Source organism: Stenella coeruleoalba, assembly GCF_951394435.1.
Source record: "Stenella coeruleoalba genome assembly, chromosome: 10".
NCBI classification, from domain to species: Eukaryota; Metazoa; Chordata; class Mammalia; order Artiodactyla; family Delphinidae; genus Stenella; species Stenella coeruleoalba.
The window spans coordinates 79,851,091-79,866,309 of NC_137156.1; the positions used below are offsets into that span (position 1 = coordinate 79,851,091).

Here is a 15,219-nt window from a genome sequence, read left to right on the forward strand (position 1 = left end):
CTCTGAAACTTCCTGAGAATCAGGACAGCAACCACTTCCACATTTTACATAATGAACCATTTGCTCTGCGAATTTCTCTGAACAAGCTCTTAAACTGATTTGGACCTGACTTTCCCTTTTCAGTGTCCCTTTCCCTTGTCTAATTGACTCCCCAGTGCCATCATAACCTTGGTTTAAAGAGGCAGACTCCTTCCTTAGTTCCCAGGGACATCTCGAAGTGCAAATAACTTGGAGGAGTTTTAATGAAATGATGTCAGTGCTGACACTCAACTAGGTGGATTGTATTATTTTAAAACCTCCCATAGCAAACAGCCAGGACAAGGACCTCTAATTGAAGTCTTTAATGATCGGTTCCCAACTTCTGAATGAGAGGATCTTTGCTTCACTTTGAAGCTCAAGATCTTTTCCTGCTGAGATCTTTACACTGGGTGATTTTCTTTGTCTGCTCCATTCCAATTATGCAGTGATTTATCTCTTTCCACTTTCCACACTGCTTTTAGAATTATTCTAAGACTATTAAAAAAAACAAAAAACACCCCCCCCCCACTTCTTTTGAATGGAATATTCTTGAGTCAAAATGTTAAAAGTACCTACTGTTTGCAATATCCACACTACCATGATAATAATAGCTCACTATAATAATCATGATTTGGTTCAATGTAGCCACCCAAGAGTTTTTAAGTTTTAAAAAAATTCATCATATCTGCTGCTAGCTTAAAATGTTTTATTTTAAAACTTCAACAGTACAAGCAGCTAGGATATATAACTGATTTTAACAAGTAAGCTGTGGAACAATATATATAGGATGACCCTTATTTTATATTCTTTAATATTTATTTCATATAATACATATTACATCTATAATCTCTTTTAAAAGTTTGAAATAACACACAACAAATTATTTTTTAGTGGTTATTTCTTGTGGGGGAGTATTGGGGGTAAGAATAATAATGGCAGTAAGGTTTTTTTTGTGTTTTTTTTACGGTACGCTGGCCTCTCACTGCTGTGGCCCCTCCCATTGCGGAGCACAGGCTCCGGACGCGCAGGCTCAGCGGCCATGGCTCACGGGCCCAGCCGCTCAGCAGCACGTGGGATCCTCCCGGACCGCGGCATGAACCCGCGCCCCCTGCATCAGCAGGCGGACGCTCAACCACTGCGCCACCAGGGAAGCCCCGGCAGTAAGTTTTTATATGATATACTTGTGTATCTGAATTTTTTGAAACCATCTACTATATTTATATTATTATTTTAAAAACTAAGTATAGACACTATGGAAAAATCTAACCTAACGTGTATTAGTTTATATCCATAGCTACAGTGTTACTTTTACAGACCAGAGCCTATGTCTTATAGCTCTTTACTTGTCCTTAGAGATTAATATTATGTGGATATGAAATAATGTTGGACTGTGAACAAAAATAAATTAAAATAAATTGATCATCATCTGTGCTTTGGACTATACAGATTATTTATTTAGACCAGGGCTTGCAAGAGCAGGCTAAAGCTATGTCCTTTTTGGTATACACAATTCATATTCTCCTCATAAAAAATTGGAAGCACCCCACCCTTGGTCTGCAGTACTCTACAGTACAACCTAGTCTACTGCACAAGCCTACTTTGCTCCTTTACCTGCTCGCTTCTCTCTACAATCCAGTCTGCTATCCTTAGTGCAGGCTGTTAAAAATAAATGAGTACTGCTGAGCCAAATCCTTTTATAAAACCCCAGCGCAGCTGGTTCTTAAAAATGGTTGTGAGTTTGCACATCTAAAAACGAATCTGGGAAGACCTCTTGGGCCACATAGGTTCAATGGCAATAATATCATGTATTATTTTCTATCCCTTTAAACTTTATGCATCTTATATCCACATAAAATTTGATGTCATTACTTATAATGAAGTTAGCAACTTTTTAAATCCACTTATAAATAGCCTCTCCCCAAACACATGTCTATCCTGATAAGATGCTGGGAAAGAAGCCTGTGGGCTTTATTTGAGCGTGTAAGTTTCAACAAGGTTCTACCGGTAGGGAGCACAGGCTCCGGAAGCGCAGGCTCAGCGGCCATGGCTCACGGGCCCAGCCGCTCCGCGGCATGTGAGATCTTCCCAGACCGGGGCACGAACCCGTGTCCCCTGCATCGGCAGGCGGACTCTCAACCACTGCGCCACCAGGGAAGCCCTACTTTACTTTTGATTCAAAAGTAAATCCTGACTTAGGGCTCCAGGTCCCTTGGGGTTCACTCATGCCGCCTTGGGGGTCTCTGTGCCCTTTTCAGCATTTCAGTAGCTAACTGGAAAGGATACATTTATCTACAGTCTGGAAGCAAATGTCCGATTTCTTTGTTTCCTCATGAAAATCACTTGTTCACTTTATTAGTGTGCTATCCCAAGCTCTGGGCGGGGGGTGGGGCAGGCAGTGAGATACACCTGACTGTCAAAATTGTTGACCAACCAACACAAAGCATCTACCATTTAAGAAACAAAACTTTTAATAATAAAGAGTCACAGGAGAAAAATACTAATACAGAGAGAGAGAGCTTAGATAACATTGGTCTGGGCAGCTCTAGATGTCCACCCACTGTCTAATCTGGAAAGAGCTCTTTACTTGCCTCCAGCTAAATTACTCCCTTTAGGAATTTTTCACCCCTGCTACCCCAATAATAAGAGTGACGAGTTCTAGGACTTACTCTGGTCTGTTGCACTCTCGAACAGCTGTTTTGATACCCCCTCCACATGTTCTTGAGCAGGTTCCAAAGTGACTCCAACTTCCCCAGGATCCATCAGTCACAGGGACCTCCATTTCTTTGGGAACACAAAATCCAAACTTGCAGTGCTGTATTTAATAAGGGGAACAGTGAGGGAGAGCTCGGTGCTTGAGATATTGTAGGACCCGCTGTCCTTTTAAATACACCATACGTTCATTGTTTTCCATGTGCTGGTTTGAAATGCTACAATTTCATCATCTACGTGAGTCATGGAAACGGTAGGGAGTTTAATCTCGGGCTTAGTGGTTTTAGGCTGTGTCTTCATTTACCACTGGCTTGAATAAAACTGCCCAATGAGTGGCTGGCTCCAGGCTGTTAGGGTAAGTCCCATGGCCAGCCTAGAAGCACTCAATTAGTCTTCTTGGAAAAATGAGGCGTGGAAATGGGCTGTCTCCTGGTTGTAGACAGGGCCGAAATGAGTTATTGGATTTACATAGTGCATCTCCATTAACAAGGCCTAGAGATGTTGTGAGCCTGGTGAAATACAATGCTTTACTGCTCCTCACAGATTTGAAAACCAATTTTAATTAAATGGGAGAGGGAAAAAAAAGCTAGTTACATGATCCCTATAAACTCACTCTAGCAGGGCACACAGGATGAGACTAAAGCAAAAATGGACACACTACAGAGAGCCCTAAACTTTATTGCTTTTTGGTTACTAATGGTTTCTGATTCTGCAGCCTAGAGCAGGAAGAAGGCCATGATGCTTAAAGCAAAACAAAGTAAAACTCCTCAGCAGGACAAGTGAGTGGAGAAGCCCGTTTCAACCCTCTGCCATTGTTGGGGTGTGAGGCCCCGACACAAAGCCGAGGTCAATGAGCAATGGACAAAGGAAGAGGGGCAGCAGTGGCAGCAGGAGGGTGACGCCCTGCTGCTCGCTCAGATCTCTGAAGCGGAGCTGGTGGTGGCCACTGTGATTTATCCACAGGGAGGACACAGGCACGGAGTTTAGAAGCAGAGTAGCCTGGAGGCCAGGCGGTGGGGAAAGGGAACAGATAAGAGGCTGGTGAAGCCTCAGTCAATGGCCAGTCCCAGCAAAGGTCTGGCGAACAATTATTTTAAAGAGTGCAGTTAGGCTTTCTCTCTTCTGCCCGGCCTTCTCCCTTGTAATTACCCTCCTGAGTATCTGAGGACACATTCCTTTTCCTGGGCTGTTTGGCTGAGGTTTAAAAGGTTCGGCATCCAAAGAATCCTGGGCAACTCTGCACCCAGGAAATGAGGGCAGAGGTGACCGCATCACTCCCTGAGATCATTTTATAGCTGTCTTTACAGCGGTCTTGAACATTTCTTGGAATATATGCACAGAAAATCAATGAGAGGCAGCTTGGTCTAGAGCGCCACTATCCAATAAGAATGTAACATGCGTCACATATGTAATTTAAAAAATTCTAGCAGCCACATTAAAACAAGTAAAAAGAACACTGAAAGTAACTTTAATATATTTTATTTAGCTCAGAATGTCTAAGACATTACTGTGTCTCCATGCAATCAACATAAAATTATAAATAAGGTTTTTTCCCACACTTTCTTTTCCGTGATAGACTTTTAACACCTGGTGTGTATTTTCATTTTAGCACATTTCAGTTCAGACTGACATTTCAAGTGCTCGCCAGTCAGGGGTAGCTAGTAGCTGCCATATCGGACAGAGCAGGTCTTAAGGGGACAAAGCTTAGCAGGCAAACAGTCTGGTGGTGTGGGATGGCCATTCTACAAACTAACTGTGACCTCGGGTGAATCACCGAACTCTACTTCCATAGCTGAAAAATGGGGACCTACCTGCCAAAGTTGTTTTGAGTATAACATGAGACAATGTATGGAAAGCACCTAGTACACAGCTGAGCACATAGGAGACCCAACTTGAACAAGGTCTGTAATAATAAGAGCAAATATTTACATAGCACTTAACATTTGCCAGGCATTGTTCTAAGCGCTATGTCCTCACAGCACACTATGAAATAGGTACTACTATTACCCCCATTTCTACAGAAAAGAAAATGGAGGCACAGGGAGGTTGATGTCAAACATCTGGTAAGGGGCTGAGCTGATAATGAAACACAGACAATCTGGCTCCAGAGTGCATACTCTCAGCTGTGACACATGCTGCCTCTCAACTGTGAGCAAATGGGAACAACTGTTGACATCTAAATAAAGACTGAAATTTAAAAGCAGATTAATGAGATGGTTAGGTAAGGCTGACACTCCAATGTGTCTACCCAATATCCATTCTCTCCTTCATCCTTATTAATAGAATCTATATTTCCCTGGATTCTTGTATAGATAGGAATGCTCAAAGAGATGGCAGCAGAATTCATTGGGTCAGATTCCTGGGAAGGTCCTTTTGCCCCTTTGTTCCTTGCCCTTTGGCTTCATGCTGCCCAGGACTCAGAGTTGATGGCTGGAGCTAAAGCAGCAATTTTGTGACTTTGAGGATGGTGGCCATTTGCATATGATTGTAGAGCAGAAAGAAATTAGGAACCTGGGTCTCTGATGATTTTGTAGACCGACCATAATAGCTCCATGACCTGCCTACCTCTGACTAGTTTTTTGTGTGTGTGTCAGAAAATGAGCCAACTTGCTTACACTACTACAATTTGGTCTGACCTGAACAAAAATCCTAACTAATAAACAATTGAGGTCACAGCTGATGCCCAAACTCAGCCATCAAATCTTGACGCCAGGTACACATTTTATAAATTCTACACACTAAGGAGAATGCTCCTATGACTAGTCATGGACTTTCATAATGAAATTTGTCTGTAAATACATTTTTTTCCTCATGTCACTTCAGTCTTCAATCTGTTGGCCTCTCTATTCTATAGACTCTACCTCCACACAAGAATAATCTTCAAAGCGACCATAATTCTCATTAAGCATTACCATAAACCAGAGAAGAATAAGGGCATAGGTTAAGCAGAGTGTTGCCATTCAGCACTGGATTCAAATGTCCTCATAGGGTCCCATTTTAAAAGAAAACCTAATTAAAAATTCACCTGCAAATTAAACATTTCTTACTGATACGACCACTGGCAGGGGTTCACAGGGGAGGGAGAACCTCAGAGGAAGAGGGGAAGAACCTGAGGTGACAGAGGCTGGACATGGGGACTGTTTGGCGAATATGTATCAAGATAATCTATTTTACCAGGAATTTGAACAAACAATAATTATATACTGGAAAAGCCATTACATCATAACAAAGCATTAGGGGCTACTGGAGCCAGAGCCGAAATACATAGTCAGCCTTTCCTCAAAGTGCTCAAAACCATTTAAATGATATTTTACATAAATGTTCTTTCTGAGATTGGAAGAACAATTTGGAGGTCAATTTTGTCCCAAGGAGGCTTAAAACACAAGAGTTTCAAATCTCAGATTTACAAACAGGGTTAAAATGAAAATGTTAATGGACTTAAGAAGAGAATGGAGAAAATAGAAGGACATGAGAGAGTCATTCATCAAAATAACATTGTGTCAGCAACCCAAGACAGATTACTGCTGACGGAGCAGGGCAGAGAGAAGAGAAAGAAAAAAGAAAAAATTAACCCAGCAGCAAACGGATACAGAATTTACTAGAGAAAAGGATAAGGTTTTACTGCCAATTCTATGAAAACAAAAGCGAAATGGAAAAACACAAAGAACGTCTATGCCAACATATTTACCATCTTATTTGTAAAGTGCATAAATGTTCTTCTGGGGAATAAACAAATGAACATCCACATCTTTAATATGAGTTGCTAGACTTAGCCGCTTTTCTAAAACAAACTAAAAATGTACCTATCATGTTCTCCACATAGCTGCTTCTCTGAAGGTGTTCCGAATCTGCCTTTTGGAATGCCTTGATGTCTCTTGCTTTTGCTGAACAAAAGCATACAAGGGAGATGTTTTCTGAAAGATCTCCCCAATTATTTCCCCATTTGTCAGGTATAAGATTACCATGCAATCTCTTATTTTCTGTTTCTGTTACAAAAACAGAAGACTAGAAGAAGACACAACAGACATCTTCCCAGGTTCTGTGCTCCACGATTGACTGGGATACCACAGTACTACATGGAGCGTGGTAGCCTGTACATGACTATTTTACTAAATACAATTCATTTCATCATACAATTGAAAGCTCTACTTTGTTATGGTTTTTCCAGCAGTAACATGTGTCAGAAATAGACATAGTAGGTGGGTGCATCAGATTGACTAAGAACCATGACATAATACCAGTGATTTTTTTGAGCTCAGACAGACTCCATTTAAATATATAGTTGGCTGGCTCCAACTCAAGCCAACTAGCCAAGCTGTCAACTAGATACCATGTCTATTGTCATCTCCCACCAACTGAGAGCAGCTATAGGGGTCACTGTGTTTAGAAGGACTCTGAGGCCACATCTTCATTTATGAAGAAAGAGTGAATGCTTGATGGCTGCCATGGAAACCCAAGAACCACATCCCCACTCAAACCTGTGATCCTCTGGCCATCAGAACTTTGAGTTAGATGTTTTGCAAAATGTGAAAGGTTCACTATGGCCAAGGAGATATATTTCTTCTTAATCTAATGAAAGGTGCGGTGCAGAAACTGTTATGCCTATGTCCTTAGGCTGTTTTCTCAGGCAGCTCCTGGAGAAAGCTGTATTCTCAATTGCTAAGGTGCTAGCCATCGAGAAGTGAGACCAGAGCTGATGGAGTAACCAAGCTAAATCAAGTGAAAAATCATCTTCATTATAATTTTATAAAACCACCCTAATAAAATTTAAAAAATAAAAAAAACACTCTGAGAAGTGACTAGATAAGCCACTCGTTCTCCTATTTGACCATGGAAACTTAAAGAGCTCAGTGAGCTTGAGTTATGGACACTCCTGTGGACCCTGCAGCTCCTTCAGACAAAGAAAGCAAAGGAGAGAATTGGGAAGGGAGTGGGTAGGGTGTGTGAGGACTCTGCCCTGAATGAGCTGAATGACCTTGGGCAAGTCACTTCTCTTTTCTGTTTCCTATCTATAAAACTGGGGAAGGGACGGTTAAGTTCCTCATCTCTGAGGACCCCATGTTTCCATGGAAACACTCTGGGGGCCACTGATTCCACAAGGCAAAGTAGAAGAACAGAAAATGAGATGAGAACAAAATATTAAAAGTGAGTAAAGTTGACAATGAGAGAAGAAAGGAAAAAACTTACGTAAGGATAACATGAGACTCAGATATAGTACAGGGATTACCTCATAGGTAAGTGAACATCATTTTTTGTATGGATTAAAAAAATCAGGTTTATATCTAAAACTTTTTGTAACCAAAGCCTTAACATACTACTTTTTTTTTTTTAGATGGACACCAGGGGCAAAAGGTTGCAATAATCATATTCCTAGTTGCTGGGACATTGTTATCATTGCGTTGTACAAGCAGCAGATTTTGTTTGGTTATTAACCAATAAGTAGGAGCCATTATGACCAACTCAGAATGTGGATTTGGATGTATCTCAGGTGGCATCACAGTGCCTTAAAGGGGTCAATACAGGCTGGGAAAAGCCTTGTACCCAAGTAGTGAGCACAGTAAGTCTTCCCGTATTTCCGTAATTTTAAGATGTTCCACCAGCTTAATAACGGCCTTCCAGTGCCACCCCAAAAGAAAGAGGAAGAGAGAGAAAGAGAGAGAGAGAGAGAAAAGAAACGTTACCTCACATTAAATGTACGCATAAACTGAAAAGCACATTGGGATTTAAAAAACATTAAAATGAGAAAAAGTATGCCTTAAAATCAAGGCAATAATGATAGCTATGTCCCTCCTGTCAGTATTACGCTATAAGGTAAGTCTGCACAACTTTCAACAGTAAAGTTGAACCTCCTGCCTCAAAAAAGTATTCTGCATGCTGAAATATGCTACATTAACTTATGTTCTAAACAATGGTGACTGAGCCTACAGCCCAAATCTTGCCCATGTCTGCCCCAAGACAGAAGGACGGATCGGGGCGTTACTTGCCTTTCCAGGCTCACACTCGGTCCCATCAGCCCAGGGCGTGTGCTGAGTCCGGCAGCCTTTGTGCGCTCCATCCACGTTATTGCACCAGAGCCGTCTACACTGCATCTGCGCAATTCAGTTGAATGACAATTCAGTGACGATGTGATTAGACGATATCAAGCAAGGCAATGGTTGCTTTCAACTAACATTTTGCCAATGATGTAGAGCGTAGGTTAGAAAGAGATTTTTTTCTTGGTATGATAAATGATAAAATATTTCAACGGATAGAGAGAGCAGCCCAGGAGACACATTTCTATGCCTGGGAGGACTTGCCGGGGTGTCAAAGGGGAACTACTGTGCAACAGAAACATACGAGATGTCATATGGTCCTAGTAACATCTCCCCATATTACAGATAAGGAAACTGAGCCTGGCAAAGAGTAAAGTATCACACTGGAAATATGTGATGTGAGTTTAGGTTTGCAATGAGCTGCGACTGGAGAGTGGGTTTTGAGTTACGTTGTGATTAGAGTTAACGTTTGGCTTGATGCTAAAACTGGTGTTTTTTCCTACTAAGCATATATTGTCATGATCATATTATGACTCTTTTCGAGGGCTTTCAGGGGTTGTCAGAGGAAAGAAGGGACAAAATATCATGAAATATTTCAGGTATATAAAAAGTATGAACAATAACATAACGGATACCTGTGTGTCCACCACCCAAAGAAAGAAAGAAGACTTCACAGGCTCAGCTGAATGCCATGCACACTCATTCTCAAACCCAATCCCTTCCCCCTCTTCCCACAGGTAACCACTGTCCTAGTGATGCTCACCATCTCATCATTCCCACTGCTTTTACTACAAATGTATAAATATCTATCAATAATATACAGCATTTCAGCTTTAAGCAAACAATGCTGTTAGATATTTCAGAATATATGGATACATCCTACAACTTCCTGTTTTCCCCCTCTACACACTATGTTTTTTGAGTTATCCAAGTTGACATATTTAGCTCTATTTCAGGCATAGTTTTTAAAGATAATTTTTCCCCTGATGATGAAAATAAACAATATTCATAGTAGAAAAATTCAGAAGCTACTATTTTTTAATAGAAAAAAAGCTTTATATGATCCAGTCTTTCCTGAAGCTTTTTTCCCCCTTTTACATTGAGAACCTACTCTGTAAAATAATTGTTCATCCTGTTATTTTAATTTAAAACTATAGCTAGAGCATGTTCCCTTGTAGAGTTACTTTTCAATTTTTGTATAATATTGCAGTAAATGGAGATACTATAGTTTGCTTAACCTTTCCATTCTTGGGCATGTGCATTACTCTGCATGTTTGCTAGCATGAGTAACAGAGAAACGAATATAATCATAGATACATTTTACAGAAAAATGTGGTTACTTCCATGGAATCACTGTACCTGCCAATTTACCATGCTATCTCTGAACCACTCCCAGCAAAATAAACAAACAAATACACCAAAGAATAGAATGGGGCATCCCAGAGAAGCACAGTTCTGCTGATATGCCTCCTGATAACCACTGGATCAAATCACTGGTCCAAATGTCCATGACACATACATCAAAGTATCACACACTTGCCAGCTGAGCTACCACCAGAAACAGTTTCAAGCCCCAGGTGGTCATAGGCCACAGCTTCGACAAGCTAAACCAGGGAAACAGGTCTGTCTCATGAATTCCTGAATCTAGAAGAGCGCCTATAATAAAAGTCATCTGGACGAGGCAGTGGGAAGAAAAGGAGACAAGGAGGGAAAAGGGCTGAGCTCTGTCATTACGAGCTTTGTAACCTCGTCCCCTCTGAGCCGCACTTACCACTTATAAAATGAAAATGGTAATGGCATCTGCCTTTTGGGCTGAGAGTGAAATGAGAAAGTTCAGGGAAAGCCCACATGCAACACCGAGCACTATTACTGTCTATCGCCATCATCACTATTACTATCATCATTAATAGTCAATGGACCATTCAATGAGTGGTTTATGTTAAGAGTGAGAATCCAATGGAAAACTATGAATTCAAAAAAAGTCCAGAATCCATTTATGAGGGTAGAAACGGCCCCCAGATACTTACCATATACGGGCACACCTGAGAACCTGGTCCAAAAATCAATTCACATTGTTTATTCACGTTGTAAAGGAGGCCTGGCAGTTGGAGAGGCAAAGGATAGGGTCTGGATTCAGGTTCGTTAAGCAGACACTCGCCGTAACCAGTGCTGTGGAAAGCAGAAAAACAAAGATGGTGAGGGCAGTGGATAAGATATGGCTGTCAAAGGCTCCAGATGACAGTGAAGGCCATTCTGTCATTTTAATGGTACAGAAGATGGTTCCTTTTTTTGTATTTGTTTTATTCATTTCATCCAAACTTGAGTCCAGAAGCTGAAGTTCTATTTTCAGTGCATACTTGTTTGTGGAACCACCGGCTGTGCATACAACATAACCAGGAGGAAATATGTAGCTGTTCCAGAATTTACCACCTTTCGGGGCAATTACCTATTTATTTATTTATTTTGCGGTACGCGAGCCTCTCACTGTTGTGGCCTCTCCCATTGCGGAGCACAGGCTCCGGACGCGCAGGCTCAGCGGCCGTGGCTCATGGGCCCAGCCGTTCCGTGACATATGGGATCTTCCCGGACTGGGGCATGAACCCGTGTCCCCTGCATAGGCAGGCGGACTCTCAACCACTGCACCACCAGGGAAGCCCACCTATTTATTTTTTGACGTCTTCTCCAATAGAGTAAAGTGTCTTAGGGGTAAAAATAGTGCCTTTTTCACCCAAGCATGGGGCCCTGTCCATAACAACAAGTGTTTAGTAAATATTTGCTGATTTGCTTAGTGTTACAATAAGAAACACTTTAGATCATCTGGTTAAAAAAAACACACATACTCACACTCTCTCTCTCTCTCACACACACACACACACACAAAACCCCCAGCAACCTGCCAGTTCTTCCATGTTTCTGCAAACACCTCTTCTGGAAAATTCACACCCGGTGAGTTCTGATTAACAAAACCCCCTCTTCCCTGTGGCTGGGGAAACATACACCCAGTGACCTTGGGACAATCACTTAACCTTTTGTACATCTGGGAGAGAAGAGCAATAAACCTGTTACACAAGGTTGTTGTATAATGTAACTGGATCCTTGAGCAGCCTGGGGGGAAGCTTAAAAAAGCAACAAGAAAAGAGAGAAGGAGAAAGAGTCAAGGAGATAGAGAAAGAGAGAGACAGAGAGAGAATGTTCTCAATTCGACAATATGGAGGTCTGTGCAATTTTCATCCACCCATGTAACGTTCTTTGGGGGCGTCTCACTTCCCCACCCCTTTCCGACACCGAATTACTAAGTTAGAAGCACATAAATATTTGTGGCCTTCCTTCATCATGTCACCATATTCATGGTCCCTTCCCCAAGACCTGCAGAGATTTCACAGCTTTACCAACAATGAAGCAACATTTACATATTCTCTTTAAGATCCCAACCTTTTCCTTGAGCTCAGTCTGTAATCTTCTAAATTCTGATGAGGACATGAACTACACAGATGTCAGAGAGTATTTTTCTTTTCCCTCCTCCCAGGAATGTCAACAAAAATAACAACTCAAAAGGAATGCTTGACTCTACATTTTCTTTCCCACAATTAGTTCACTGCATGGAGGCCAGATACTAGCATGAAGGCTGTGCTCAAAGAAAGTTCGACTCTTACTCTAAAAATTCAGTGATGTATTTTCGGCTACACTTTGACCACATCCAGGGGTTGGTGTAGAAGTTCAGTGTTGGGGCCATGACATGCTGGGGACTCTTAACTGCTTCTTCTTTGCACTTATTGTTGTCATCATGAGGCATGTTGAACCTAAGGCCAAGGAGACAATGATATAAAAAAGTCAATAAACACTAAGGGATAGAGCTGTTATAATCGCATTGAGAACGCATCTTAGAGAAAACATTCAACTGACTACTGCATTATGGATAAGAACCTGAGTCCTGGTGAGCAGAACAAAACCTACTAGAGGATTAAAGGCAGGGAGTAGAATAAAACATACTTCTGACCCAACGGAATACAAAGTGCCTTCAATGTAAAAAAAAAAAAAAAAAAAAGTGAATTGGGCCACTATTTGGTTTAGCTGTACTTCTTGGAATTGCAGAGGCTCTGCATGTGCTGTAGTTGGTGCTAGAATACAGTAGTTGGAATTCCTAATAAGCTGCTGAAGGCCAGTTTATAGAGTCAAGAACTTGGCAGGTTATGATAACACTGTGCACATAAAGAGTCAGTCAACTGTCAAAAGTTGAAGTCAAAAGCTTCCTAATGAGAGGCTCAGGGTGGGTCTTGGCATCTCTTCTTCTTTGGGTCAGGCTGACAGATGCTAAAACCCTGCAAGTATACCGTCATAGAGGCATGCAAAGTTCGTGCACAATAAAACCCATTAAGAAAAACTGCAAGCATGGAAACGAGAGGCACGCCGATCCAGTTGGCTTAACCCAGAGATGGCAAATAGTTTCATGCTTCATGCCAATTACAATTGATCGGTACCAGCTTCCTGAAAATCTGGGCACAAAAGTATTCTTAAACTAATCCAGGTTCTGCCCAAGAAAAGGCTGTGATGGAGTGCCAACATCCTCTTGGGTCTGGGAGGGAACTCGGCAGCGGCATTAACACATATTTGCCATTCTTGGCTTAGAGAGAGGAAGTGGAGAAAAAAATGACAGGAAGCATTTCTCAATCCAGAAACATCAGTTCTATGACCCACATGCCTTTCTCAGTAAGATAATTATCCATTGGGTAACAAGCTCACAGGGGCTGTCCTCTGGATGACTATTCCGAATCACAAAATTGATGTATATGATTAATTTGGCATTTAGGGAGGAATTCCCCTCACTAGTTCACCTTGAGTTACAAAAACAAGGGAGTCAGAAAGAAGTATGTAGACTTGCTTCATATAACAATAAAAGCTGGAATAAAAGTCTGTGAAGTCCATACCAGTAATTTCTCATGTCTGATTTCCTTTTTCTTTTAAAAATTTGGCCCCCTCTATAATTGCCAGATGGGAAATGTAAGACGGGAAAACTCCAACTGTCTTGGTTGAGCTTAATAGTAATAAACGCTTAAGAGGCTATTTTCTTACAGGAATGACTGCCCAGGTTTCCAAATCCCAGCTGCAGAGTCAGTGTAATACCTCCATCAACAAACCTAATACAAGCAAAGTTTTCAAATCTTCCTTGGTTGTTTCTCTCTGGTGCAAAGGAGCTAGTGTTTATTCCCCATGCCACCATGACTTGATAAAATACAGTTTATTTCACCGTGTAAACAGAAAACTTTTTTTTTTCATTCAAATGTTAGGCACGTTTGCTCATAGCAGGGGTGGTATAACAACTATTCATTGAGCACTTACTAAAAAATAATTCCCAAGACTTTTTTAGCATTCACAATGCTCCAGCTGGTGTGTTAAATGCATTCGATGCTTTATTTCATTTAATTTTACTTGATTTCATTTAATTTAAAATTATTTTATTTATTAATTTTATTTGACCCAATGAATAGTGTGCTATTACTATCCACATTTTACAGAAAAGGAAACTGAGTTGTAGAGAAGTTTAACTATAAATATTTGATCAAGGTCACATGGTTACTCAGGGAGCTGGGATTGGAGTCTACTTCAGACTGATTCTAAAACCTCCCGTTTGGGAAAACATACAAACTACATTCTCTCCTATGAGGCAAGTTGCGGAAGATTTGTCAGAAACACTGTGTAAGGATTTCTGTATTCAGTAGAGACTCAATTACCTCTCGAATTCTTCCTGATTCTTAGATTCTGGGTGTCTATGAAGCTGGTACGAGAAGCCAGGAGCTATTTGTGAGCATACAATGACGCTCAACAGATACAAGGTCAGTTGCTTTTTCCTCCCAACATCTCTTGGGTTTTATATTATCAGAAAGTCATGACTGTAACGACTTAACATTTAATTTTGAAAAAGTTCATTAGAAAATCTGCTACGGAGTACGGTGGCAAATTTTTTTTAAAAAGGATTTTTACTTTTCTTAAAATATGAACAAAGCTATCTCAAAGAGACAAGGCGCCAAAAGAAAAATAATTCATTAACAGGCTAGCAGTATACTTTCTGTTTAAGCCACAACTCACAGCATTCACCAATTATTTCATTTCTTGCTTCCTGACACTTTTGAGATGAGGGGTATATGTATTGTTTCCATCTTATAGGAAGGGAAACAGCATATATTTTCCTCAAGTCAAGGGGAATGTTAGAACAATTCCATCCAGAACTTGGGTATCTGGCTGCCTGCTGACTCTGCCTTAGAACTGGTGCTCCAACATCATATGCTCCTACGCCAGCATTAGCTACTACGCTTTGGGTAGTTTAATATCTCTAAGTCAAACACAGGGACACAATGGTATCTACCTTGTGGGGATTATAAAGATTAAGGGAAATAACGTAAATGAAAGCTCCTAGAACAATGTCAACAACATGGTTTTTGCAGGGGGAGATGTTTGTTAACTG

The 15,219-nt window shown here is 41.0% G+C and overlaps 1 protein-coding gene across 18 annotated transcripts in view; it reads right to left on the reverse strand.

Moving 5' to 3' along the window:
• The window catches only part of ADAMTS9 (ADAM metallopeptidase with thrombospondin type 1 motif 9), an 813,664-nt gene that overhangs the window by 180,848 nt on the left and 617,597 nt on the right, over window positions 1–15,219 (reverse strand). For all 18 annotated transcript variants that reach the window (XR_013830124.1, XR_013830125.1, XR_013830126.1 and 15 more), the window contains 4 exons: window positions 12,413–12,559; window positions 10,787–10,928; window positions 8,712–8,816; window positions 2,685–2,830 (listed from right to left, as the gene is read on the reverse strand). Coding sequence is in view for 2 of the 18 variants with exons in the window: in XM_079933633.1 (XP_079789759.1) it covers window positions 2,685–2,830; window positions 8,712–8,816; window positions 10,787–10,928; window positions 12,413–12,559 (540 nt within the window). In the remaining 16 variants the exon portion in view is untranslated. The remainder of the gene's footprint in view (window positions 1–2,684; window positions 2,831–8,711; window positions 8,817–10,786; window positions 10,929–12,412; window positions 12,560–15,219) is intronic.